This window comes from Pelophylax lessonae (genome assembly GCF_965119305.1).
Source record: "Pelophylax lessonae genome assembly, chromosome: 9".
NCBI lineage: Eukaryota > Metazoa > Chordata > Amphibia > Anura > Ranidae > Pelophylax > Pelophylax lessonae.
Genome location: NC_138776.1, coordinates 41991523 through 42019129, shown reverse-complemented (window position 1 = coordinate 42019129; position 27607 = coordinate 41991523). Strand labels below are relative to the sequence as shown.

At 45.0% G+C, this 27607-nt stretch overlaps 1 protein-coding gene across 7 annotated transcripts in view; it reads left to right on the top strand.

Annotated features, from left to right (window-relative positions):
* The window catches only part of SORCS1 (sortilin related VPS10 domain containing receptor 1), a 1084285-nt gene that overhangs the window by 309939 nt on the left and 746739 nt on the right, over positions 1 to 27607 (top strand). For all 7 annotated transcript variants that reach the window (XM_082267343.1, XM_082267340.1, XM_082267339.1 and 4 more), the window contains one exon: positions 15244 to 15311. In XM_082267343.1, coding sequence (XP_082123469.1) covers positions 15244 to 15311 — 68 coding nt within the window. The remainder of the gene's footprint in view (positions 1 to 15243; positions 15312 to 27607) is intronic.

The following is a 27607-nucleotide window of genomic DNA, read 5'->3' as shown; positions in this document are numbered from 1 at the left end:
GCGGTGTCCGGGTGACCATGTCGGGGCTTTGTTCTAAGGTAAGTATTTCATAATGAGCTAGTATGCGATGCACTATCATTATGCCATTGTCCTGCAGGGTTTTTCTTTTTTTTGTTTGTTTGTTTTTTTTTTTAGGATACAACCGCTTTAATGACCATTTATTGCGATTTGGCACTGCGTTACTTTAACGGACAATCGCGTAGTCGCGCGACGCCGTACCCAAACAAAATTGATGTCCTTTTTTTCCCATAAATAGAGCTTTCTTTTGGTGGTATTTGATCAACTTTGCGATTTTTATTTTTTGCGCTATAAACAAAAAAAGAGCGACAATTCTGAAAAAAGAAACAATATTTTTCACATTTTGCTATAATACATTCCCAATAAAAAAAAAATAAATAAAATTTTCCGGTCCAGAAGTGGTTAAACCTTGAAGAGGATCAGGCGATGCAATTCGTCTCTGTCTATAAATCGCCTTCACAACTCAATTTGTGTCAACTTCAAAAACCTGAACTCAGGCGAGCATGCCAGTCCAATCAGCCCAAGCTGCTAATCGCCCACCGCCTGGCAGGAGCCTCACGCGGTGTGTTCAAGCGGCGCGGTGCACCGCCGCCTTTCTAGGTTGATGGATCTGCAGCACCTGCGGAATACTATCCAGTTCTTGGATCACAGAAGATCCTCCTGTACACAGATCAGTGTGTTGGATCTTGCCAGGGAGTCTGGTTTGCAGGATGTGATTGCGGGTTTAGTCGGCTTCTTATTCCAGTGGGCTGAGCAATACGGTTCTTGGCTCGCAGGCACTGAAAATGTATTAGTATCATTTTAACGTTGATTCTTGGACCTGCCTGTACCGTCTAAGATCCCACCAGCACGTGTTTGCCACGGGCAGCCGCACAAACAAACAAGGACAAGCTTTTCGTTCTAGCTGAGCGTTATTATGCCAAGCTTCACCAGATTTTGCACCGTCCAGTCTTAGTAAATAGCCCCCAAAGTTCAAAGTATAGTTTAGAGAAGTGTTTCTCAAACCTTTTTCAGTCAAGGCACCCTTTACAATTCCTTACAAAATCTAGAGGCAACCCATTCTAAAAGTTAAAAAACTAAATGAATAATTTTACATAACGCAGGACATCCATATGTGTAGGACACCCAACAGTAGTAGTGATTTATTCTTCCAAAGCAAACACTTTTGCATACTGGTGCTGACTAGTATTCCAGTGTTTCTCTTCTCCCTCAGTTTCCCTCCCTCACTTAATCTAACCTCAGCGCTGATGGAGAGGGGCAGTAGAAGGGCAAATAAGAGTATTGTGCAGGTGCCCAACATCCTTTTTATCAACTGATGATGATAGCACACTGGCGACTTGAAGATTGTAATGGCGCACAATGAAAACCTGTGGCTTTGTGTAATGAATAGGTAGGCTTCATCCACCCGCTGACTTGTATAGAATTTTCTGGGTAGTTTCTAGGCATTTTGTCAAGGCACCCCTGAAGACCTCTAAAGGCACCCTGGTTGAAAAAGGCTGGTTTAGATCAGGGTTTCTCAACCAGGGTTCCTCCTGAGGTTGCTGGGGGTTCCTTGAGCAATGGGCAATTTCTGCCTCTCGGATAAGTTTCCAATGACACCATTGTTCCTTTTAGCTATCTGTAAGGGGGTAATTCTTCCCAATGATGACAAGATTAAGGAGCATTCTTTCCACTGACTGTCACACTAATGCGTCATGAGTTGTAGATTTTTAATTTTTAGCAGGGGTTCCTCGAGACCAGAAATTTATTTCAAGGGTTCCTCTGTGTTGAAAAGGTTGAAAAAGGCTGCCTTAGATAAAATACTGTACAAAGTAACAGTTAGTTCTGTATTTGCTTTGTTTCATTTATCTGCAGATCAAAGTAATGAGCTTTGATCTGAATTTGATATCAGATAAAGTAACCTGGCAATTAAAGCGGTTGCATCCCCTGTGTAAAAAAAAAATATATATATAAACTTTATTGTTTATTTACAATGCGTTGTATTTTTTTTTTAACACAACAATCATGGACAGCACACGGGAAAACACTTGTGATAGTCAGAAGAGGATCCAAAATCAATAAACGATGAATACGTTTATTTGAGTAAAATCGGGAACGTGAATGTACATTACCATGCCGAGTCCCGAAGAAGGCAGGAGCACTGTTAGAAGTAGGAGTGCCAGAAGGAAGGCGCCAGGAATGTCAAATGCCGCGGTAAAAAGAGATGGTGGGTGTAGGAGAGCCACGCTGGACTCAGCCGGTGCAAGATAAGCCGTCACTGCGGTGCACTGGGCACTCGTGCGGTGTCCAGAAGGAAAGCCGCTCGTCTGACAGGAACTAGTGTAGAGCACAAGAGTTCCCATTGCCCTGACTACGCATTTCGCGCACATACGCTTTATCAAGTCCTTGCTTGATCTGAATTTGATATCAGTTAAAGTAACCTGGCAATTAAAACAAAGTTTTTTTTTTTTAACCACTTGACGACCGCCCAGCGGCAGGCGGCCGCTCCTGGGCAAACCGACGTAGTACTACGTCGCTCGCTCAGGAGACTCTAGGGGCGAGCGCGCGCACCCCTCGTCAGCTGGGTAGCCAGTGCTCGTGACAGGTGGCTCCGATGGCCGCCAGCCACTCGCGATCTCCCCCACTGACAGAAAATGAAGGACGGCTGATGTAAACACAGCCGTCTGTCATTCTCCCTGAAGGGATCACAGAAGCTATGTTATCCTGCTATATAGGATCGCATGTCTCTGTGATGATCTCACAAGCCCAACTCCCCCACAGTTAGAATCACTCCCCTAGGCTTACATTTAAACCCTTGATCACTAATAGTATTAACCCATTCCCTGCCAATGGCATTATTATAGTAACAATGCATATTTTTAGCACTGATTATGATAATCATAGTGATAATGTCACTGGTCCCCCCAAAAGTGTCAAAAATGTCAGTTAGGGGTCCGATCTGTCCGCCGCAATGTCGAAGTCCCGCAAAAAATCACTATTTTAAACAATAAAATGACATAAATCTTTCCCGCAGTTAGTAGACGTGATTACTTTTGCGCAAACCAATCAAAATAAGCTTATTGCGATTTTTTTTTTTTTACCAAAAATATGTAGCAGAAAACAAATTGGCCTACAATGTTAAAAAATTTAGATTTTTACATTTTTTTTTTGGGGGGGGGGGGGGGGGAATGTCATATAGCAGAATGTGAAAAATATAGTTTTTTTATTTCAAAATTTTTGCTGTTTTTTTGTTTATAGCGCAAAAAATAAAAATCACAGAGGTGATCAAATGCCACCAAAAGAAAGCTCTATTTGTGGGAAAAAAAGGACGTAAATTTTGTTTGGATACAGCACGACCGCTCAATTGTCCGGTAAAATAACGCAGTGCTGAATCGCAAAATAGGGCCTGGTCAGAAAGGTGTAAAATCTTCCGGGGCTGAAGTGGTTAAAGTAACCTGGCAATTAAAACAAAGTTTTTTTTTTAATGTCTTACTATTAAGGGTCCATTCACACTGGTGCGGCACGACTTGCTGGGGCGACCTGCGGTGCGGTCCAATCACAGCCGGTCACATGTACATGAGGAAGTGCCGTTATTCGGCTCTCCTCGCCTCACACTGTTAGAGTGTGTGGCGAGGAAAGCCGAACAGCCAAGATCAGTACAAGACAATGATGATCAGTGCCCTGATTACAATACAGTAAAATAAATGCACAAGAATGACCTCAAACATGGCACATCAGTGCACCCAATCAGTGACCCCAATCAGTGCCTATTAGTGATGCCAGTCAGTGCCTGTCAGTGCCTGCTCATCTGTGCTGCCCATCTGTGCCCACCATTGCCGCCCATCAGTGCCCACCAGTGCTGCCCATCAGTGCCGCCAGTCAGTGCCCATCAGTTTTCTGTCTATTTTCTTTTTTTTTTTTATAAAAAATAAAAAACCCAGCTGTGATTAAATACCACCAAAAGAAAGCTCTATTTGTGTGAAAAAAAATGATAACATTTTCATTTGGGTACACCGTTGCATGACTACGCAAAAGTGAATAACGCAACACCAAGTTCACTATATGGACCCCTTATGTATTTATACATGGTGATCATATCCCCCCCTTAAAGCAGACCTTCAGTCATTTTTTCATCTTTCCATCTATTAAATCCTCTGCCCTTGTTGTTTTAACTTTGGATATTTAAACATTTTTTTTTCTGCCAGTAAATACCTCTTTCTTGTCTGGTAACTAGCCTAGGCTAATGATATCATGCACAGCTCTCTCTCTCACTCTTGTGAACGTTTGCCAGCAAGGGAGAGAGGGATGAGTCATAGGAGACCCAATGAGAGCTGGAGAGCTGGAGAGCTGGAAGGGACTGGATGAGGGTGGAGATAACAGGAGACTGCAGAGATTCGTGAGTATTTATCAAGAGAGGAGAAATGTGCAGGCAAGCAGTGGTGTGAGTGTGTCTGTATATATATGTGTGTGTGTATGTGTCTGTGTCTACAGTATGTGTGTGTGTAAATATGTGTATGTATGTCTGTGTGCCTCTGTGTGAATCAAGGAAGTGAACAAATAGCAGCTACAGCTTCCCAAAGTTAAAATGGCTGCAGCCAGACTTAGTAGAGGGAGATTTCTGCAGCATATTTGGCAAGTACAGAATCACAGTACATACTAATATGCAAAGTGGTTGGAGGGGAGCTTCAGAGTGGCAAATATGTGTTTATTACAAATTATGTGAACAGACTGCAGTTCCTCTTTATTCTTCTCAAGAGAGAATAAATTCAGTTCATCTAAACTTTCCTCATAGCTGAGCTCCTCCATGCCTCTTATCAGTTTGGTTGCCCTTCTCTGCACTTTTTCCAATTCCCTGATATCCTTTTTGAGGAACTGGTGCCCAAAACTGAACTGAAAATTCCAGATGAGGCCTTACTAATGATTTGTACAGGGGCAAAATTATATCTCTCTCTCTGGAGTCCATGCCTCTCCTAATACAAGAAAGGACTTTGCTTGCTTTGGAAACAGCAGCTTGGCATTGCATGCTATTATTAAGCTTATGCTCTACCAGAACACCCAGATCCTTCTCCACCACGGATTCCCCCAGTTGTACTCCCCCTAGTATGTATGATGCATGCATATTCTTAGCCCCGAAGTGCATAACTTTACATTTATCAACATTAAACCTCATTTGCCACATAGTTGCCAATGAAACAGTGCATTGAGGTCAGCTTGTAAGTTGGAGACATCCTGTAAAGAAGTTATTCCACTGCAAAGCTTGGTGTCATCTGCAAATACTGAAATTGTACTTTTAATCCCAGACCCTATATCATTTATAAAGATATTAAAAAGTAAGGGTCCCAACACTGAACCTTGGGGTACACCACTGATAACCTTAGACCATTCAGAGTAAGAATCATTAATCACTACTCTCTGAATTCTATCTTTTAGCCAATTTTCTATTACTTTACAAACTGATCTTTCCAAGCCTGTAAACTTTACCTTACACATTAGCCGTGTGTGGGGAACTGTGTCAAACGCTTTTGCAAAATCTAAGTATACTACGTCCACAGCCACCCCTCTGTCCAAGGTTTTACTTACCTCCTCATTAAAAATATTTTTTTCTACTTTTGTCATTTTTATGTCTATGGATTACTTTCAAAAAAAGGATAATTTTGCTAGAAAATCACACCAAATGCTAGCCTTTTTTTTTTTTTTTTTTTAAATAATTTTTATTAAAGTTTTAGTACATATCAGACATAGTACAAGTAACAAGTACATAAGAGTACAACGGTAGTATAAAGTAGAAGATGGTAAAATATGATACCATAACAATGTGATAAAAAGAAAAAAAAATGACCAAAATGACAAAAACGACAAGGGGAGGGTGTACCAAAGGTTATACGTAACAGTATATCCCCCCTCCAGGTTCAGAACGAATTGCATAGACGCCCAATCTGGCGTACCCTCCAGCCAAAGGCAAGCCTTTTTTGTTCAAAAAGAATGATATATGCATTATTTTGTTATGCTAAATTGACACTAAACTCTGGTAGGTAAACAAAAGTATTTGCAAATCTTATCTTTCATCACAAATCCTCCAAAAATAATTGTATTGTTCATTTCAGGACAGTGGGGCAGAGTTATACAAATCATAACGCAATGCTGCTATAGCCCAGTACACATGGCCTGAATGTTGGGAGACATTGGCTGGTTCAAAAAAAAGAAAGTCAGACATTCCGCCTGTGTGTATGTCAGCCGTTCCAAGAGAAGCCAGCCAAACCTGTGGCTGACCGACTTGCGATCAGCCAATGGATGAGAGCGCTGACCAGAGTGTTATGGCGGAGGGGCCGTCTCCCTGTCAGAACACAACTTAGTGGGGGAGATTGCTGTACTAATGTCACTCGTTAGTACAGCGGCTCTGACCGGAGCTGATAGTTTTTATTTCATTCAACCCGCTGGGTTAAATTAAAAAAAAAAAAAACTATTAGTGTGTGCCAGGCTTATGGCCAGCTGTACGGCAAGGTCCAATCTCTGATCAGAGACCTCTTTTCAAAAATCAAAATAAAGTGTAGCTACTGGTTATATTGGATAAAGCAAATCTTTATATGCAGGGTGAGGATGAAGCTTTTCAGCATTACCCCTGCCAAATTTAGTTTATTATGTATTCCTGGCACCCCTGCCACGCTGCAGAGAACCTGAGTACACAAGACATACATCAAACTGTTTGATTATCCTGGCCGGGTTTCAGTGCTTGCTCTAAATTTCAGTGACAATAATGTTATGATGCATAAAAGTAAACTAAGGTGGAACTATTTTTTATGGTTCCCAACTGTCCCTCTTTCATAGACAGCCCCGTGTCTTTGGAGGTTTGTCCTTGGAAATGTCCCGGAGTAATATTTTGTAGATTGCACAAGCTTCATACATGATGGGTTGTCTACTGAACATACGGTACCACTGGTTCTAGAGGATTTCATCATGTGCTTTATATGTGTCATGGACAAGGCCCTTTATCCACTGATAGAGACCAGAGTCTAGGACATACAGAAGCATACCTGAGGCTTTGTGAACACACAGGGGCACTCACTTGAGTTCCAGTATACAGGATGCTGTGGGGTTATTGTTGTCGAAGGGTGACACAGGGTGCTCAAGGGTTACTGGAGAAATAGGAGCACGAGGGGTCACCGAGTCACAGAAGGCACATGTGTGCTGAGGTTGCTGGAGTTACTGGGGTCACTGGAGTGTTCATTGGTCACAGAGGCACAGGAGTACTAAGGTCACTGGAGACACTGGGATCACTGGAGTGCTCAGGAGTCCCAGAGGCACAGGAGCTCTGGGTCCACTGGAGTTTTCAAGAATTCACAGAGGCACAGCTCTGGGTTCACTAGAGTGTTCAAGAATTCACAGAGGCACAGGAGCTCTGTGGTCACTGGAGTGTTCAAGAAATCACAGAGTCACATGAGCTCTGAGGTCACTGGAGTGTTCAAGAAATCACAGAGGCACAGGAGCTCTGTGGTCACTGGAGTGTTCAAGAAATCACAGAGTCACATGAGCTCTGAGGTCACTAGAGTGTTCAAGAATTCACAGAGGCACAGGAGCTCTGGGGTCACTGGAGCGTTCAAGAAATCACAGAGTCACATGAGCTCTGAGGTCACTGGAGTGCTCATGAGGCACAGGAGCACTGGAGTCACTGAAGTGTTCAATAATTCACAGAGGCACAGGAACCCTGGGGTCACTGGAGAGTTCAAGAATTCACAGAGGAACAGGAACACTGGGGTCACTCAAGTCCTCAGAGGTCACAGGGGCAATGCGATCACCAGAGCGTTCAGGGGTCACAGAGACACAGGAGCTCTGTGGTCGCTGGAGACATTGGGATCACTGGAGTTCTCAGAAGTAACTGAGGCATAGGAGATCTGTTGTCCCTGGAGAGACATTGGGGTCACTGGAGTGCACAGGGGTCATGGGAGCACTAAAGAGACTGGAGACACTGGGGTGAGTGGAGATTTCAGGAGCCACAGAAGCACAGGAGCACTGAGGTCACAAAAGACACTTTGGTTGCTAGAATTCTCAGGAGTGGTCACCAGAGACATTTTGGTTACAGGAGTTCTGAGGTCACTGGAGACACTGGGTTGGATGGAGTTCTCATGGGACACAGAGGTACATTAGTGCTGGGGTTACTAAAAACACTGCAGCAGGGGGCTCAGCTTGGGTGTTAAGTGATGTGTGGCTTGAATGCAGAGCCGCTTTGCCATTTAAAGCCAGTGCCAACCAGGAGAGGTGTCTCCTAATTGACCATAGTGCAGATGCTCTGGTAGAGCCTGGAAATGACAGTGGCCATAAACTGGAGAAGGAACCTGGCGTTGGAATGGAGGACAGGTGATTGTGACAATATGTACTTGGGACAGCTCACATGTGAAACCCCTCTGTATGCATTGCTGTTCCACTATCAAATACATGAAATAAATACAAAACTGTGAGTCCAGCAGTATACTGCAGGAGAGGCATTGTTGGAAACAACATTATCTGTCATATTAAAAGCTTTATTCAGAGGGGCTGGATTCACCATTGGTCATAGTAGGCCTATGCCTATAAGCATTGGAAAGAAGAAGGTGGATGTTCTCAGCTGTTCCACCTGTGGGCCCAGGACCTGCATGGCAGGTGTTGCCAGGTGGGGGGAGGGAGACCAGTAAACATCTATTCACTGATTTCATCTAGCTGCAAAAAAAAACGGAATTATTGTGTAGAACTTTGCTTCCGGTTTCCCTGGCAGCTGTGACTAGGAAGGAAGCTATTGCTGCTCTATTATCTTTACCAGAGGACAGATAAGACATTGATATCTCATTTATAAGATAAAATAGATTATATAGCATAGGGGACTTTTTGTCTCTATGTGATTTAACATTTTAGTGAGAAAAAAAAGTGTAAAAAAATGAAAGTTTTACTAAACCCAGGACCCTGTATTCACTATATCTGGTCTCCCACAGTATACAGAACATGGGCATGCAACAGTTTCTATTAGGGATAAACCCAGTGGTGTATTTTGGTTTTGTGCTGCCCTAGGCAAGACTAAAATTGGGCGCCCCCCTCCCCTCCTATGTAAATTTGCCCCACCCCTTCCTGTTTAACGGATGTGACTCCCTCCATAATTGAAGGACTAAGCAAGAATCCCTGAGATCTCACGAGAGGGGGGAGAGAGAGAGACCTCCTAGCACTGCCTGCAGTCCCTCCTGTGCCCCCCTGTCTGTGGGTAGGTGTGTGTGACGCACCTACCTCCCGTCCCTCCTCATCCTCTGGGTCCTCGATCATCTTGTCTTTCTGTTGATGTCCTAGCTGGGACCAGATAGGAGGTTTGAGAAGGAATGCAGGCTCTGGGAGGCGCCAGGGATCATGCCACTACTGCTGCTCAGGTCAGGGTGGTGCCATGGCAGTCTAGGTCTTCTTTCTCCTGGGCTCTCGGTCCTCCGGGGTCGGCTGGCTGCCTGCTTGGTGTGTGAAAATGCCACAGCTCAGCAGCAGCAGCGGCTGCTGTCGGCGAAAGATTGGCAGATTTTGCTCTGATGCCCTGCACCCCGCTGTCACCAGACTGGTGGGACACTTTGGGGCCCCACGAGCACTAAGCGTGGAGGAAGAGGAAGGTAAATCCTTCTCCACTTTGAATTATAGGCAGGGCTAGGGAGTCACAGCTGTGACGTCACTGGTTGCTAGACGCCAGGCGGTTCAAGCAACCAGTGGCCAACAGAGTCTCAGATGGAGGTGGGGGGGGGCTATTTTGCTGCCCCCCCTGCAAAGTGCCGCCCTAGGCCTGGGCCTTGTTGGCCTAGGCCAAAGTACAGCCCTGGGATAAACCAATACCATTTTTTTACAACAAGTACGAGTACTGATACTTTTTTTAAACGCTGGCAACAAAAGTGTGCACACACCCAAATGAAAATGTCCAAATTGGGCCCAAAGTGTTAATATTTTGTGTGGCCACCATTATTTTCCAGCACTGCCTTAACCCTCTTGGGCATGGAGTTCACCAGAGCTTCACAGGTTGTCACTGGAGTCCTCTTCCACTCCTCCATGATGACATCACAGAGCTGGTGGATGTTAGAGACCTTGCGCTCCTCCACCTTCCGTTTGAGGATGCCCCACAGATGCCCAATAGGGTTTAAGTCTGAAAACATGCTTGACTAGTCTATCACCTTTACCCTCAGCTTCTTTAGCAAGGTGATGGTCGTCTTGGAGGTGTGTTTGGGGTCGTTATCATGTTGGAATACTGTCCTGCGGCCCGGTCTCTGAAGAGAGGGGATCATGCTCTGCTTCAGTATGTCAGAGTACATGTTGGCATTCATGGTTCCCTCAATAAACTGTAGCTCCCCAGTGCCGGCAGCACTCATGCAGCCTCAGACCATGACACTCCCACCACCATGCTTGACTGTATGCAAGACACACTTGTCTTTGTACTCCTCATCTGGTTGCCGCCACACACGCTTGACACCATCTGAACCAAATAAGTTTATCTTGGTCTCATCAGACCACAGGACATGGTTCCAGTAATCCATGTCCTTAATCTGCTTGTCTTCAGCAAACTGTTTGCGGGCTTTCTTGTGCATCATCTTTAGAAGAGACTTCCTTCTGGGATTACAGCCATGCAGACCAATTTGATGCAGTGTGCTGTGTATGGTCTGAGCACTGACAGGCTGACCCTCCACCCCTTCAACCTCTGCAACAATGCTGGCAGCACTAAGCATCTATTTCCCAAATACAACTTCTGTATATGACGCTGAGCATGTGCACTCAAATTCTTTGGCCGACCATGGCGAGGCCTGTTCTGAGTAGAACTTGTCCTGTTAAATCACTGTATGGTCCCCGCCACCGTGCTGCAGCTTAGTTTCAGGATCTTAGCAGTTTTCTTTTAGCCTAGGCCATCTTTATGTGTTGAAACAATTCTTTTACTCAGATTCTCAGAGAGTTCTTTGCAATGAGGTGCCATGTTGAACTTCCAGTGACCAGCATGAGAGAGTGAGAGCGATAACACCAAATTTAACGCACCTGCTCCCCATTCACACCTGAGGACTTGTAACACTAACGAGTCACATGACATTGGGGAGGGAAAATGGCTAACTGGGCCCAATTTGGACATTTTCTCTTAGGGGTGTACTCACTTTTGTTGCCAGCGGTTTAGACATTAATGGCTGTGTGTTGAGTTATTTTGAGGGGACAGCAAATTTACACTGTTATAAAAGCTGTGCACTCCCTACTTTACATTGTAGCAAAGTGTCATTTCTTCAGTGTTGTCACATGAAAAGATATAATAAAATATTTACAAACATGTGCGAGGTGTACTCACTTTTGTGAGATACTGTATATTTTTATTTTTACTTGACAGGTTGCTTTAAACTAACTTCATCTGCAGTTCGAAGTTCATCCCTGATCTGTAGCTGTATAAACAAAGAGAAACAGTGTTTCTTTTTATCTATCTATTTCAGTGGCTGAGCAATGTTGCTGACCAATATTGTTGATAAACATTAGCTGCTTTTTTTTTTTTTTGACAGCTCGAATTTCCAGGACTTAGATTACATTTCAGCTGTCAACACAGGGAAACCCCTGCTGACAGCTGAATGAGTCATCAGTTGTTAAGGAAGTGGCGGCCCGCTCCTTTACAACCGATAATTGCCGGCTTTTATTTTTTTTTTATATATATATATATATATATATATATATATATATATATATATATAAGCTTTTAGTGGGGGAAATCCAGATGACAGCTAAAAGAACTTAGCCTGAAAGTATCAGTTTCAGGCACCGGAGAATTTGCACAAATTCCGATACTTGATATCGGTGTAACCCTATTTTTAGTAAATATAAACTACTAAATATCTTTTCTCATCAGCAGTATAGCAGTGTATAGCAGTCTTGTGACTTTTATCTGTATCTGATTAAAGCTTGTAGGAGTTTTCATTCTCCCCTGATTGTCCTATGAGAGTGCATGACCCCTTACCCTCTATCATCCGCAAAAAAATAGGATGATATACGGACATGCAGAACGCCCGTGTGAAAGGGCCCTTACATGATGCAGCAACATCCACACACGTAGGACACCCAATGTTAGAGGTGATTCTTCCAAAGCAAATATACTTTTGCATACTGATACTGACCAGTATGCCAATGTTTCTTTCTCTTCTCCCTCAATTTCTCTCCATCACTCAGCTAATGTGACCCTAATGCTGATGGAAAGGGGCAGGGGAGGGTTAAACAAGGAGGCTATGCAGGTGACTGACATCTTCCTTGAAGGTTGTAATGGTGCACAATGACAACCTGTGGCTTTGTGTAACTAAAAGGACGGATTTATCCACATGCCAGCTATTTACAAATTTTGGGCAAATTTTAGGCATTTTGCCAAGGCACCCCTGAAGACACCTCAAGGCACCCCAGGGTGCCTGGGCACCAGTGGAATCTTAAGAGCATTTAAGGGCCCCCAGTGCACTGGGGCCCTGCTTACACAATCACCCATGGGAATAAAAATGCAAATTATCGATAAGGCGATATTTATTGGTACAGCAGTGCCAGGCTAATGACAGCTTCCAAATTCTGCGTCTGGGTACGGGGAATACACATACGGATGGGAGTTAGACTTGACTGTCCTTTCTGTGCCTGCTCCTGTGGAGGCGGACAGGCATTCCTGGAATTGTGGGCTCCCCCTCCACGGCCCAAGTTGCCTGACAGCATCGCAGGGCCGACAGGCGCTTGCCACCTGCTAAGTTCAGCGGCGGGATGCACACGGGAATTGGGACTACTGCTTGGCTGGGTCGCTGGGCAGGTGGGGGGCCACGGGCAACTACCCAACATGCCCATTCGGTAAGATGGCCTTGCTGGGCACCCTGGTTGAAAAGGCTGATCTAGAACGGTTATTCCTATGACGTATATTTATTGGAATTTTGACTGTATTTCTATTTTATGATAGTTGTCTTTAATGATCCGGAACCATTCTTTGTAGAGAAAAAGAAACTTGTTTCTTTCCATAAGTATTTCCTATAGATAGCTTTTCTACGGTTTCTTTATGCTTGTCACCACATGTCGTATTTTTCATTCTACTCACCTGAATGGTAGGCAAGGCACAATCAGTGTCATTCTCACATTGTTTGAATAATGATGGCATTCTTTGAAGCAGCAGACGGCACACAATGTCTTTAGCATGAAATGCCTTTTGGTAAAGTGTCTTTGTCCAGCTGAGTGTTCTGAGAAGAAAAAAAAGGCTGATAGAATGTGTATAATGTACACAGCTAAGTGTTTGGAAGAACAAGACCTAGACTAGGAGACACAATAGGTTCCGAGCCTTCTGACATTTCTCATGCATTAAAAACATAAGACTGATTTGTGACCAGGCTAAGGGTATTCAACATTTTATTAACATGCAACCAATATGCTTTAAAACAAGTCATTACTGACCTCTGTAGCTGAAGTCACTGTGGAGAAATTAATTTGCAAATTGCATTTAAAAAAAAAAGCACTGCAGTTTAGGCGGGGTCTAAGCAATCTGCTTTCCTCTCTTTCTGCATGCCTTTTTGTTTGGATTACAGAATAGAGGGTTGCTAAGTCATTGCTAGGAGAGTGGAGCAGAGTGAGTTGGGTGGCGGAGTCAATATTGGAAAGTGGATTGGAGTTGAAGGATCATTGCTTGGAAGAGAAAGTAAGGGAAGCTGAGCTGCTAAGTAACACTAAGGTGGTGAATCAGAGCTGCCAAGTCATTATTTGGAGGAGGGAGTATGGGGAGCTGTGCTGTTGATGTACTGCTGGGAGGTGGATCAGACCTGCCAAGGTAACACTAGTAAGGGGGACAGAAGGAGCAAGGCTACTGAACCAGTGATGAGGGGACGAGGCAAGAGAACTGAGCTGAAGTGAAAGTGTTTCTGCTAAAGATCTGCTTGACGATTAATTTCTCCACATTGTCTGTAGCTACAGAGGTCAATACAGGATTTTTTCAAAAGCTTATTTATTTTGTCTTATGAATATGCAACAATTTGAATGTCTGTAACAAGCTACAGTTCTACTTTAAAGCCTAACTCAAGATGATCCCCTCCCCTATAATATCCTCCCCTCCCCTCCCCCTATATTTGAAAGTAATTTTATACCTTTGTTGACGTTTTAAATATAGTATTTTGTAAATTTGTAGATTCTTGATTTATTTGTAGTTGCCTTTTTCTTCCCGCTCTCCTCCCCTCCCCTCCCCTATATTTGAAAGTCATTTTTATACCTTTGTTGATATTTTCAATATAGTATTTTGTAAAATTTTTGATTATGCATTTATTTGTATTTGCCTTTTTCTTTCTCCTCTCCTCTCCTCCCCTCTCCACTATCTTTTCCCCTCCCATTTGCTTTTTGCTGTGTTCCCCACTCACACTCCCCACCTTCCTTTATGTCCCCCCTTCCCTCTCCTTTCTTCCCTCCTCCCTTCCACTCTCCTCCTTTCTCCTGCTCTCCACCTCCTACTCTTCTACTCCCCTCTTCCTTTTCCTTTCCTCCCCTTTACCTCCTTTATCTCATCTCTTCTGTGATGCTCCCTTCCCCTCCTCTCTCTTGCTCTTGTCTCCCAATTCCTCTCCACCCCTCTTCCCTTTCCTCTCCTCTCCTATACTCCCTTCCTGACCCATCTTCTCATTATTTTTCTGATACTCTCCACCCTTCTCCTCTCCTTCTAATCTCTCTATCTACTTTCTCCCCATTCCTCTACTGCCCTTTTCACTTTCCATTCCTCCCCTCTTCTCCTCTCTTCTCTGACATGCTCCTCTCCTCCTTTCTTTCTCTCTTTGCCTTTTGTTTCCTCTGTTCCCATCATCTCTTCTCTCTGTTGCTCTTTACTCTCCCCTTCCTTCTTCTTCTCTACCTTTTTCTCTCTCCTCTCCTTACTACTTCCTTTCTTCCTTCTAAACTCCCTGTCCTCCTGCTGCTTCTTCCTTCTTTATTTCTTTCTTTTTCCCTTTCTACGCCCTTCTCTGCCCCTTCCCCTCTACACCTTGTAGAATTTAGTGTGTAGTGAACTGTGCCAAATATCTTTCCTGTACACCATTGTCATTCACCTTTGGAACTAATGATTCCGCCTCTTACAAACTGTCCCAGTCCCCCTCCATCAACGTCACAGCCTGCTCCATTCTCTTCATTTGTATTGCGCGCCCATTAAGCAAACTCTAACATCCCCAGCGGGTCATCTCCATTTTGCAGTTAACAGATGGTAATTGTTTCAGACGGTGCTGAGATTTTTCCTCTCTCTCTCCTTGTTGCCTGCAGGTGATACTAATCCTGACAAAGCTCTACGATTACAACTTGGGCAGCATCACGGAGAGCTCGCTGTGGAGGTACGTCTTTAAACTAAGCTTCTAATTGCTCCGTTACTTCAAGATGAATTTGGTGGCGGAGGTCTTTTAACACAGAGTAATTGGACATGTGGGACGTTGGATGACAGCTGTCCCCGGGCTGTATTAATTGTCTCTTCTCATGTGCTGCATCAATGTTCCATTGGCTTGTTCACTGTTGAAGTATTTCAGCCCCAGAGGTGCTGTAACTAGAGACACCTATCTTGTTTCATTGTGTCTGTTGCTGTAACACCTTAACTGATTCTGATTTACTCTGGAAGAGGTTGAAATCTCCATAAACGACACAATGGGAGATCATCTGTATTCTGAAGAACATTCATGTTTCACAGCTGAAGAAGTGTTGAGGTCTAATTTAAAGGCATTGCCCACATTGGGCAAAGTAAACGGTTTGCTTTATTGCAGGTACATGTACCTGCCATTTATTATTCCGCCTTTCTATTCTATAACACAAGAATGTGGCCATTGAGACTGAGGAGTCTCCCCACTGGCTCCAAGAGAGGGCTCTCATTGGGCAGTGGAGGAAACTCAATTAATGGCACATTTAGGCCTGTATCTACCCCAGAAAGGCATATTCTGCTGCACAGGATTCTAGGAGTGGGTATAAGTTTTAGGGGAGCGCATGACGCCGCATCTTTGGCGGGAAGCAGAGTCCCAGGAGGGAGAGTATGGCTGTCTCTCCTCCTGTCAGCAGTATCGGTTGTCCCGGGCGGCTTGCCTGAGGGGACGGAGTGAGCTGAGCTGAGCTGCAGAGAGGATCCGGTGTGCCGAGGACCAGCGGAGCAGAGGGGGTCAAGTTTCAGGAAAGCATTCCCAATTTGTGAGTACTGTAAACTGCCCCTGGGGGTCTGCCTAACAGAGGGGACCACTCAGGTGAAGGTCCAAGGGATCCAGGAGCCAGCTAGTGGTAAAGGGGGTGCCAGTGTTGACCCTGAAGTGTAGAGGGGGTGCCTAGTGAGAGGACCCTGAAGTTCAGAGGTGGTGCCTAGTGAGAGGACCCTGAAGTGTAAAGGGGGCGCTAGCGGTTGGGCCCTGAAGGGTTAAAGTGTACAGCGTGCAGGGTACAGTGTTAAGGGTTCCAGCAGCACAAGCAGTTACAAAGAGCTACCCCAGTCAGTGAAGGTCTGGAGGGAGCTGTTTACAGGACTTTTGAGCTAACCAGAGTGTCAAAAGTCAAGTTCAAGCACAGTTCAGCAAGTCAGTATTTTTCAAGCGCCAGCAAGCGTTGGTCGGCATCCGGCTGGCGTCAAGACAGATAGACAAGACAGGCATTTTTCTGCAAAGTGTCCCAGTTGCACCTAGTTGAGCCAGAGGAGTATCCCACTCATTCCCTTCTCCCATCCCAATTATCACATAAACAAAACAAACCACAGATGCTGGAGTGGTCATTGTCTCCAATCTCACACTTGGGTATTCAGCTTAAATGGGCTGAAGGTTTCGGTAACAATAGCAGACCCACATCAGGCCCAATGCCTGGAAAACCTGCTACATACATATAGAACAATTGGCACTCGCTGCTCACCCAGGATTTAGGACTAGATGCCCTAGTGGCAAATCACCAAGTCAGGTCAATGACAAATGGGGGTGAGGAATGTGCACAGACCCTCTGAGAGATTCAACTTTGCTCAGTAGGTTAAAGCTTATATCAGTTTTCACCAGTAGGTCAACGCTTATATCGGTTTACACCAATAAGTCAAAGCTTATTTCAGTTTACACAGGTAAGTTGAAGCTTATATCATATATAGTTTACACCAGTAAGTCAAAGCTTGCACCAGTTTCTCAGGAAGTGCAAGTAATGTACAAGAATCTTATTTGTCATACAGTAAAGTGAACTCTTCAGTTTGTTCAGATGTCAAACTCCAGCCAACATATTCTTTGCAGGTATGGATACAGTGGGTAAGAATAGAACACCCAAGAGGTATTTACTGTCGTCAATAGCCCCCACCGGAGAGATGTCTCCTTAACTTCATGTTTGGAAAGAAAATGGGAAATTTCTCCAGTGGGGACAATATCTAGAACAAAACACTTTTTGTAAATAAACTAGAGTGTGAAAAGGATGAGAGCACCACAGGTAAAACATCAGTCTAGTAAACGTTTATTGCACACGATAAGAGGACACAAGAAAAAGCCAACACATTTTGAATATTAACATGCCCCCTTCATCATATAGATTAAAGTAATATTTTTTTAAATTCTTCTCCTTACATTCTGTTTTTCTAAGACAAAATAGAAGTGTGGCACTGGAGTTGAATCTATTTTTTAATCAATCAAAGACTGGGCTTAATGGCTTGACCTTGGCAGCTCTACCTCGATGTAAAGGTCCTCCAAGGGGCAATGGCCACCCAACAGAGAGATCCAAGTGAAACCATCAAGAGCCCCCTACACAAGCACCGTAAGCACTTGTTTATTGCTTCTTTCCTGACATTGAACTAGGAGTTCTCGGGTTGGTGTCCTATGGGAAGTTTTGTCACGTTCTCATCTAATCCTTGATGAAGGGGAATTGTTTGATCCCAAAATACATTTGATACATTTTATCTTTCCGTTGTTTCATTTTTTATCGACAGCAAATATTAAAGTGGAGTTCCACCCATTTTAGTAACTTTAGATGTATGTAATCCCCTTTAAAACGACTTTTACCAATGGAAACTTTTTTTTTTTTTGCTAGTAAATACCTTATTTTCTGCTTTATTCATCCTCTCCTCACTTCCGGGTCCGGTCGGCGATTACGTCATTTGGCGATTTGCAGGGTGTGCTGGGATTTATCTCAGGGCATGAAATCTCGCATTATTACACAGGAGATGAGCTGTACTGTGTGCTCTGCTCCGCCTCCTCTCAGTGAGCTCAGTGAGGATATAATGCTTTCAGTCCACGCTCACTGAGAGGAGGCGGGGCGGAGGTGGGGCGGAGCACGGCCTCAATACAATACATACAGTACAGCTCACTGAGAGGAGGCGGGGCGGAGGCGGGGCAGAGCACACAGTACAGCTCATCTCCTGTGTAATAATGCGAGATTTCATGCCCTGAGATACATCCCAGCACACCCTGCGAATCGCCAAATGACGTAATCGCCGACCGGACCCGGAAGTGAGGAGAGGATGAATAAAGCAGAAAATAAAGTATTTACTAGCAAAAAAATAAAAGTTTCCATTGGTAAAAGTCGTTTTAAAGGGGATTACATACATCTATGTAATCCACGTTATTAAAAATGGGTGGAACTCCACTTTAAGGACTTCTAAGATGAATGTTTATTGCTCTTCTTGGCAGTTTTACTTGATTCTAATTTTTTTTTGGACACATGGTGCTGGTCATCTTCATTTCTGTCTGCACCGCGCTCCTAGTCGAGGGTATAACATGGGTGTTATTTTTCAGAGCAGACAAGAGATGAAAAGCTAAGGTTATGAAGCAAAATAAAAAATTGGAAAAGAAAAAAGGAAGCTATAACAGAATCTGCTGGACTTACACAAAAGAAAAAATAGAATGTCAGAAGGAGAAGTTAAAAAATAATAACCTGATCTATCCATATCCTGATCAATAGAGAGAACTGGGCATCCAGAATAGATTGGATTTTTTGTGTTACCTTCTGTTGTACACTATAGAGATTTACTGGACTTACATTATACTTATGGTGCTCTTGTCTTTTGCACATTCTTTAGATTAGCCTGGGAACTCCCAAGGCTATCCTGGCTGAAGGAGAGCTACCCTAAAATTTTGAATTCAGAGTCCTATCCCTCTTGCTTTGGATTCAGAGGTTTATCAATGCGTCCATCACTAAGCAAAACAGGAAAGGGTTAGGGACCCTGTTAGGCCATAATTTCTGGAAGTTTTTGGTTTTCCCACTCACCTTTAGATTTCTTTTGAAAGGGGGGGTGGGGGGTTGGTACCTCAAACCAGTTGATTTGGACTTTAGGGGCTAATATACCATGTAGATTGTTTGAAAAAAAGAGATTTTATTCAAAAAAAGGTTTGTAATATATTTTAACAATAATAATCATATAATGTGTGGGTTATAGACCCATTGGTGGTGGTGAAAATAAGAAAGAAAGAGGTGACATTGCGATATGGTGACAATGGTATGTCTCTCTATTGTTCATGCTTTGAATGGCGTGAGATCCGTAGGGAGAGATATCCTGAATTCCTACGCGTTTTGGCGTTGTGCCTTTATCAAGGAAATTATTCCACCAAATCTGTAAGTATATTGGGTGGATACTATCCACCCAATATACCTATACATACATACTTACAGATATGGTGGAATAATTTCCTTGATAAAACGCGTAGGAATTCAGGATATCTCTCCCTACGGATCTCACGCCATTCAAAGCGTGAACAATAGAGAGACATAACATTGTCACCATATCACAATGTCACCTCTTTCTTTCCTATTTACCCCACCACCTATGAGTCTATAACCCACACATTCTATGATTATTATTGTTAAAATATATTACAAACCTTTTTTTGAATAAAATCTCTTTTTTTTCAAACAATCTACATGGTATATTAGCCCCTAAAGTCCCAAACAACTGGTTTGAGGTACCAACCCCCCCCCCCCCCTTTCAAATTCTTCAGGGATGAAGGCTAAAACGTACTACTAAGGTCTTGGGAATCGCACCTATACAGCACCTTTAGATTTCTTAGCTTTTCCTGTTAGATTCTCCATAATATAAAATGAATTAAAAAAAAAAAAAAACAGTAATGTTAGGTCTCCCACAATGTATAGCAGGTGTGGAGGTCTTGGAACTCCACAGTGATGGCAGGAGCCCTCATAATGGGCACAGCAGGGGGCCCAATATCTCAGCATGGGGATGGTGGTAAGTTGGAACCCCTTAAAAATGTGCAAAGCAGATGTGCAGACCCCCGAACTTGGTTTAGGGATAGTGGAAACCCTTCCTAACGGACCCAGCAGGTGTTCAGAGCCAAAAACCCAGCATTGGGATGGTGTGAACTCTTCCTAATGACACAACAAGTTTGCAGAGTCAGGGATCTAACACAGAGTGGGAAACCCTTCCTAATGGTCTTCTATTTGAAGACAATCCAAACCAAATCTCTAAAATTTCAGCTAAGGTTTATCATATTAATGTTAATTCAAAAGTTGATTTAGTATTCATAAATCTGCAACTTTTATTAAAAAAAAAAGCGACTTGGTGGTCCTACCTGGAAAGTTCTTGTTCAGGCACTCCCTATGTTTGGGTGACAACGCTCTGTCCCTGTCTCCTAATTTTGCTCTTGTGTTGTCACCTTGTCACATGAACTTCTGAAGGAGATTACAAGGGGTCATGCTGATGCATATTGCACATGATTCATGATCGGGAAGCTGATCCACAGCAACATTAGAGATTAAAATATTTTTTGGCTTAGCAGCGTTTTTTTTTTTTTTCTTAAATGTAATTGATAGCTTGAGCAGGACTGACAGGTCCCCCATGAAGCACCCTGTCATTATTCCTTTTACCTGTGGTACCTAGTGGTAAATAAAGGGAGGATCTCATGCATATTTCATTGTTGCTCTGCTTTTATGTACCAGGCATCTTTTGTGACATTTCTTGTTCCTGCTGACTAATGAGAGATTAATTAGCTGCACTGCATAGTGAGATGAGCTGGGAGAGTGCATGAAATAATTGTGTTAATAGCTACACTGCGGAGACTAGAAGAGTCAGTGTGACGGTTCTCTGTGGTGTAATAGTAGCTGTGATCAGGTAAAGCTCAATTATAATGTTGTTTTTTATCCCTTGATTGACTTTTTGAAATTAAAAAAAAAAAATCCTTCCTTCCGTCTGTCCTCCATTTCTTTCTTCAGTCCGTCCTTCCTTCCTTCTATTTCTTTCTCGCCATTCATATTATCTTTCTTACTCCCTTTATCTTTTCTTTCTTCTCTTCTTCCTTCCTTCTTCTCTCACTATTTTTTGTTGGTTCCTATTTCCATCCTCCCACTTCATTCCTCCTTTCCTCTCCCCTTCCTATTCTCTCACTCTCCTCCTCTTAACTTTATTTCCTTCCTTCCTTCCTTCCTTCCTTCCTTCCTTCCTTCCTTCCTCTCTATTTTAGATCTTTCCTTTCCCCTTTTTTTTCTCTCTCTCTCTCTCCACCTCTCCTCTTTCTTCTTTCCATTTTTCATTCATTACTTCCTTCTTTCATCTCCCTTCCTCTCTCCATCTATTCCTTCCATTAGTCCTTCCTTCCTTAACATTCTTTTGTCCTTCTATTTCTTTCTCGCCATTAATTGTATCTTTCCTTTTTCCTTTGTCTTTTTATTTCTTCTCTGCATCTCCTTCTTTCCATTAGTCCTTTCTTCTCTCTCTCTTCTTCCTTCCTTCTTCTCTCACTATTTTTTGTTGGTTCCTATTTCCATCCTCCCTCTTCCTTCCTTCCTCCTTTCCTCTCCCCTTCCTTTTCTCTCACTCTCCTCCTCTCAACTTTGTTATTTCCTTCCTTCCTTCCTTCCTTCCTTCCTTCCTTCCTTCCTTCCTTCCTTCCTTCCTTCCTTCCTTCCTTCCTTCCTTCCTTCCTTCCTTCCTTCCTTCCTTCCTTCCTTCCCTCCTTCCCTCCTTCCCTCCTTCCCTCCTTCCTTCCTTCCTTCCTTCCTTCCTTCCTTCCTTCCTTCCTTCCTTCCTTCCTTCCTTCCCTCCTTCCTTCCTTCCTTCCTTCCTTCCTTCCTCTCTCCCTTCCTTCCTTCCTTCCTTCCTTCCTTCCTCTCTATTTTAGATCTTTCCTTTCCTTTCCCTTTTTTTTCTCTCTCTCTCTCTCCACCTCTCCTCTTTCTTCTTTCCATTTTTCATTCATTACTTCCTTCTTTCATCTCCCTTCCTCTCTCCATCTATTCCTTCCATTAGTCCTTCCTTCCTTCCTATCTTCCTTAACTTTCTTTTGTCCTTCTATTTCTTTCTCGCCATTAATTGTATCTTTCCTTGCTTCCTTTGTCTTTTTATTTCTTCTCTGCATCTCCTTCTTTCCATTAGTCCTTTCTTCTCTCTCTCTTCTTCCTTCCTTCTTCTCTCACTATTTTTTCTCAGGCCTTCTTTCCATCCTCCCTTTTCCTACTTTTCTCTCCCCTTCCTTTTCTTTCATTGTCTGTCCTCCTTTCCCCCTTCCTTCCTTCCTAGATCTTCCCTCCTATCCCTTGCCTTCCTTTTCCTCTCCCCTTTTCTCTCTCTCTCTCTCTATGCACCTCTCCTCTTTCTTCTTTTCATTTTTCATTTGTTACTTCCTTCTTTCATCTCCCTTCCTCTCTCCATCTATTCCTAAATCCTCTCCTCTCCTTCCTTCCTTAACATTATTTTGTCCTATTTCTTTCTCGCTATTAATTTTATCTTTCCTTGCTTCCTTTGTCTTTTTATTTCTTCTCTGCATCTCTTCCTTCTTTTCATTAGTCCCTTTTTCCCCTCTCTCCTTTGCCTTCCTTCTTCCCTCACTATTTTTTGCCAGTCCTTCCTTCCTTCCTTCCTTCCATCATCCCTCTTCCTACTTTTCTACCCCCTTCCTTTTCTCTCATTCTCTCTCCTCTTCCTTCCTTCCTTCCTCCCTTCCTCCCTTCCTTCCTTCCTACCTTCCTTCCGTCCTACCTTCCTTCCTCTCTATTTTAGGTCTTCTCTCCCACCCCTTTCCTTTCCTTTCCTTCTTGGTCAGGCGGAACATGATTTGATACATCTTTTCTTTCCAGCAATGTTACAACCACAAGCAGCAGACACATAGGACTTTGCCCACTCCATGTACCTGCATGTTCAGTGCTAAGTGTCCCCATATCTGGGAGTATTGAGTGCAGCATTAAAGCTGGTGTATACAATCTGCAGAGGAGTACATCGGAGGCCAGATAGTCAGCACTGGGAATTGTTCTGCACATTTTTGTTCTGTCTGAGCTATGTTCTATCTGATGGCTTTCATGGTCAATTCTCTGTAGTCGCACCAATTAAAAAGGATCCTCAGCCTGTTTGCAAAAAATTAAAAGTCAGCAGCAACAAATACTGTAGCCTCTGACTTTTGATAAAAGGACACCTAAAGTGGAATTAAACACTCCTATCCTTTTCAACCAAGGAAGCTGCTATTTTATTCTCTGATCTTCAACTGCCATGATGCTTCACATGTGATCATCTATGAGACCAGCCAATTTATGGTTTGGTGGAGAGCATAAACATATGTGACAGTTACATTTCCAAGATGGTTTGGCAATGTAACTGTTCTTTGAAACGGTTAAATAGTTTGGTATAGTTTCACTTTGGAGTGAACGTAAACTCCACTTTTTAATCTGTACCTACAGGTAAGGCTTACCTGAATGTACAGTTAATATCTCCTAAAATTGAATTTTTAGAATATATTCACACTGCATGCAGTTGGGGACCCCTCTAGTGCACACGCTCTGAAGGTACGGCATACCCATGCTGTACCTTCATGCATGGGAGCCTTCACTCGGCATAGAACTCTGATGTAATTGCGGCCCCAGCCATTCATACAGCCAGAGTCCGCGAACCCGGAAGGAAGACCAGGTGAAGATTGAAATGCCAGGGAGCCATGACAGTGCTGTGCTGGAGGGATCCATGTCCAGGTAAGTCTGTCATAATGTGCTAGTATGCAGTGCATACTAGTATATTCTGACATAAACCTGCAGGGGGGGGGTCAATTTATTTTTATTTTTCTGGCAGTTTATTACCACTTTAACTGTCCAGGGATCCAGTGCCATCCTCAACCAGGCTGGTTCTGTGCCAGTCTTTGGCAGGTTTAGTGTGGGAAGCTGACTGTTTGCTTTACAGCTGGCTTCCCACTTCACACACACGAACCGCTCTGCACTGTGTGAATGGACCCACAACCTTATGGGACCTGTGACATGACCCAAGAGGTTGCAGTCAGGCACAGGGAGGGAATTCTGGTGGAATTACCAAGGTGATCTGAGCAGATCTGAGAGGGAGAGAGAGAGAGAACGAGAGAGGAAGAATGAAAGGGAGGGGGAGAGAGAGAGGCAGGGAGAGAGAGAGAGCGAGAGAGAGAGAAAGATAAAGAGAGGGAGAGAGGGAAAGAGAGAGAGAAAGAAAGAGAGAGGGAGAGAGGGAGAGAGGGAGAGAGAGAGAAAGAGAGAAAGAGAGAGGGAGAGAGAGAGAGAGAGAGAGAGAGGGAGGGAGGGAGAGGGGAGAGAGAGAGAGAGAGGGAGAGAGAGGGGGAGAGAGGGGAGAGAGAGAGAAAGAAAGAGAGCGAGAAAGAGAGATAAAGAAAGAGAGCGAGAGAGAAAGAAAGAGAGAGAGAGAGAAAAAAAGGGGGGGGGATAAAGCGAGGGAGAGAGGGAAAGATAGAGAGAGAGAAAGAGAGAGGGAGAGAGAGAACGAAAGAGAGAGAGAGAGAGAGAGAGAGAGAGAGAGAGAGAGAGATAGAACAAGAGAGAAAGAATGAGAGGGAGAGAGAGAGAGAGATAGAACAAGAGAGAAAGAATGAGAGGGAGAGAGAGAGAGAGAATGAGAGAGGAAGAATGAAAGGGAGGGGGAGAGAGAGAGGCAGGGAGAGAGAGAGAGCGAGAGAGAGAGAAAGATAAAGAGAGGGAGAGAGGGAAAGAGAGAGAGAAAGAAAGAGAGAGGGAGAGAGGGAGAGAGGGAGAGAGAGAGAAAGAGAGAAAGAGAGAGGGAGAGAGAGAGAGAGAGAGAGAGAGGGAGGGAGGGAGAGGGGAGAGAGAGAGAGAGAGGGAGAGAGAGGGGGAGAGAGGGGAGAGAGAGAGAAAGAAAGAGAGCGAGAAAGAGAGATAAAGAAAGAGAGCGAGAGAGAAAGAAAGAGAGAGAGAGAGAAAAAAAGGGGGGGGATAAAGCGAGGGAGAGAGGGAAAGATAGAGAGAGAGAAAGAGAGAGGGAGAGAGAGAACGAAAGAGAGAGAGAGAGAGAGAGAGAGAGAGAGAGAGAGAGATAGAACAAGAGAGAAAGAATGAGAGGGAGAGAGAGAGAGAGATAGAACAAGAGAGAAAGAATGAGAGGGAGAGAGAGAGAGAGAATGAGAGAGAAAGAATGAGAGGGAGGGAGAGAGAAAACGAGAGAAAAAGAATGAGAGAGAGAGAAAGAAATAGCGAGAGAAAGATAAAGAGAGAGAGAAAGAGAGAGAGAGAGAGAGAGAGAAAAGAAAAAGAGAGAAGTAGAGAGAAATAAAGAGAGAGAGAAAGAATGAGAAAGAGAGAGAGAGAAAAGAAAGAGAGAAGTAGAGAGAAAGAACGAGAGAGAGAAAAGAAAGAGAGAAGTAGAGAGAAAGAATGAGATAGAAAGAATGAGAGGGGGAAAGAGAGAGAGAAAAAGAGAGAGAAAGAAAGAGGGAGAGAGAGAAATAGCAAAAGAAAGCTAGAGAGGGAGAAAGAGAGGGAGAAAGAGAGGGAGAAAGAGAGGGAGAAAGAGAGGGAGAAAGAGAGGGAGAAAGAGAGGGAGAAAGAGAGGGAGAAAGAAAGAAAGAAAGAAAGAAAGAAATAGACAGATCCTATGTGCAGATAAATAATAACACAGGCAGTAAACAGGAAATAGATCGATCGATCTGTGGACAAACACTCGGGTATCTATGTGTTTTCTTCCTTTTTCTCATCCAGTGGAATTTAGGTACAAAGGAAGGTGACTATTAGTTTGCGGCTCTAATGTTCTGGAGAGATTAGTGGAAGGTTACCATACACAAAATGCCAGCCTGATAACTTTTACACAAGACGGCTGTTTAAATATTTCAAAGCGGTTTGTGGAGGCGCAAAGCACAGCGGATCAATAGGTCAGGATCCATCCAATGCTGCTGAGCTGATATCTTCTCTAAGGAGAAGCCAAGCACACATATAAAATATACACGTGCAGATATTGTATGGATATACAGATAGGCCCGGAGCAAAAAAAAAAAAATAGGCGCAGGGCCTCATGATAGGGTTGATAGGGGACACAGGAAAAGGAGGTAAGATAGGGTTAAATGGTGGGCTGTGGCTGGTGGTGCAGGAAGAGGATTGGATTAGGCCAGGTAGGGGTGGGGGCTCAGTGTGGCTGCATGGGGTGGGGCTCTTTCCGGTCAAGCAGAATCGTAGGATCAGCAGAGGAAGAAGGAGGAATCTGAGGAATCTGCTGTGCTGCCCCTGTGTTCGCTTTAAAATGTCGGACTTGGACTCTTTGTTTGGGAGGCTGAGGGAGGCTGCCGCTTCGCGCGGCTCCTCCTGGCTGCAGGCGCAGGTCTCCTCCATGCTTGGCGGGGAGCCTGCGGCGGCCGGGGATGGGCGTTCCCGCGCTCGGAGGTCACGGCCTCCGGAGCGTTACAGCCCGCCGGTGTCCCCACGTGCTGAGCGCCTTTCCGGGAGCCCCCCTGTGGACCCTCCAGGCCCGCCGGCCCGGCGCTCTCCTGCCAGGACCGGCGGAGCGGCTGGGAGGAATCCCCCTCGTCGGCGGAGCACGTCCGGGCGGGGCCCTGCCCGTTCTTCCTCGCCGGCCCCGCCCGTTCGCCGGAATGCTGCTGGATCGGCGGCCGCCCCGACTGGTGAGGACCGATCGGTGGGGGCGGCTCAGCGTGGGAGGAGGACGTCGGCGGCCATCAGCCAGTCGGGCCGAGCGGCTGGTGGCTCCAGTCTGCGATCACCCCGGTCGGGGGTGGAGGCGGGAGAGGCGGACGTGGATGGCGGAGGATCGGGGCCTAGCGGGAAGAGGCCCAGGCGCGACGAGGCTGGACGGTCGTCAGGTCTGCGGCTGGGGGGGACTGGCGGTCGGCCTGGCCCCTCTGTGCTGGCTGCTCCTGCACCTGTGGAGGATCGGGACGATCGGGAGGAGCGTTCAGAAGGGGAGCTGTCGGGCTCGGATGTCGGGGAGGTGCCGGTTCCTGTTCCAGCGGGGGATACCGGATCTGCGGCGGCGGGGCCTAGCCCTGCCCGGCCTGGTGAGTCCTTTAATGTTCAGTCTTCCTTGTTGTCTGTGTTGCAGGCTTTGTCTGGGGGGTTGGGGACTGGGCCTGGACGGGGGGGGGTCGGGGGGACGCCTCTGGGGCCGGGGGTCCCATCTGCCCCGGGGGGTGCGCCCGCAGTTGCGGGCGCCGAGGTCGGGCTGGAGGGTTTGCTGGCGGGGCTGCGGTCTCTGGTGCAGCGCTTTGACGGGGTGTCGGCCGGTGGTTCCCCGACTGCGGCTTGGGGTCGGGGGACGGCCCCTCGCTCGGCTCCGGCGGGCGCAGGTGTGCTGGGGGCGGCGGCTGCGGCTGCCGCCCCGGAGGTGCCTGGCCCGCGCAGGTGGGGGGGGACAAGGCTGCGGATCCCAAGTCCACAGGTAAGGATGCGGTTCGGCTCGCGGATGCGGCGAAGTGTGAGGTTTATGTCTGCTTTGAGGGGC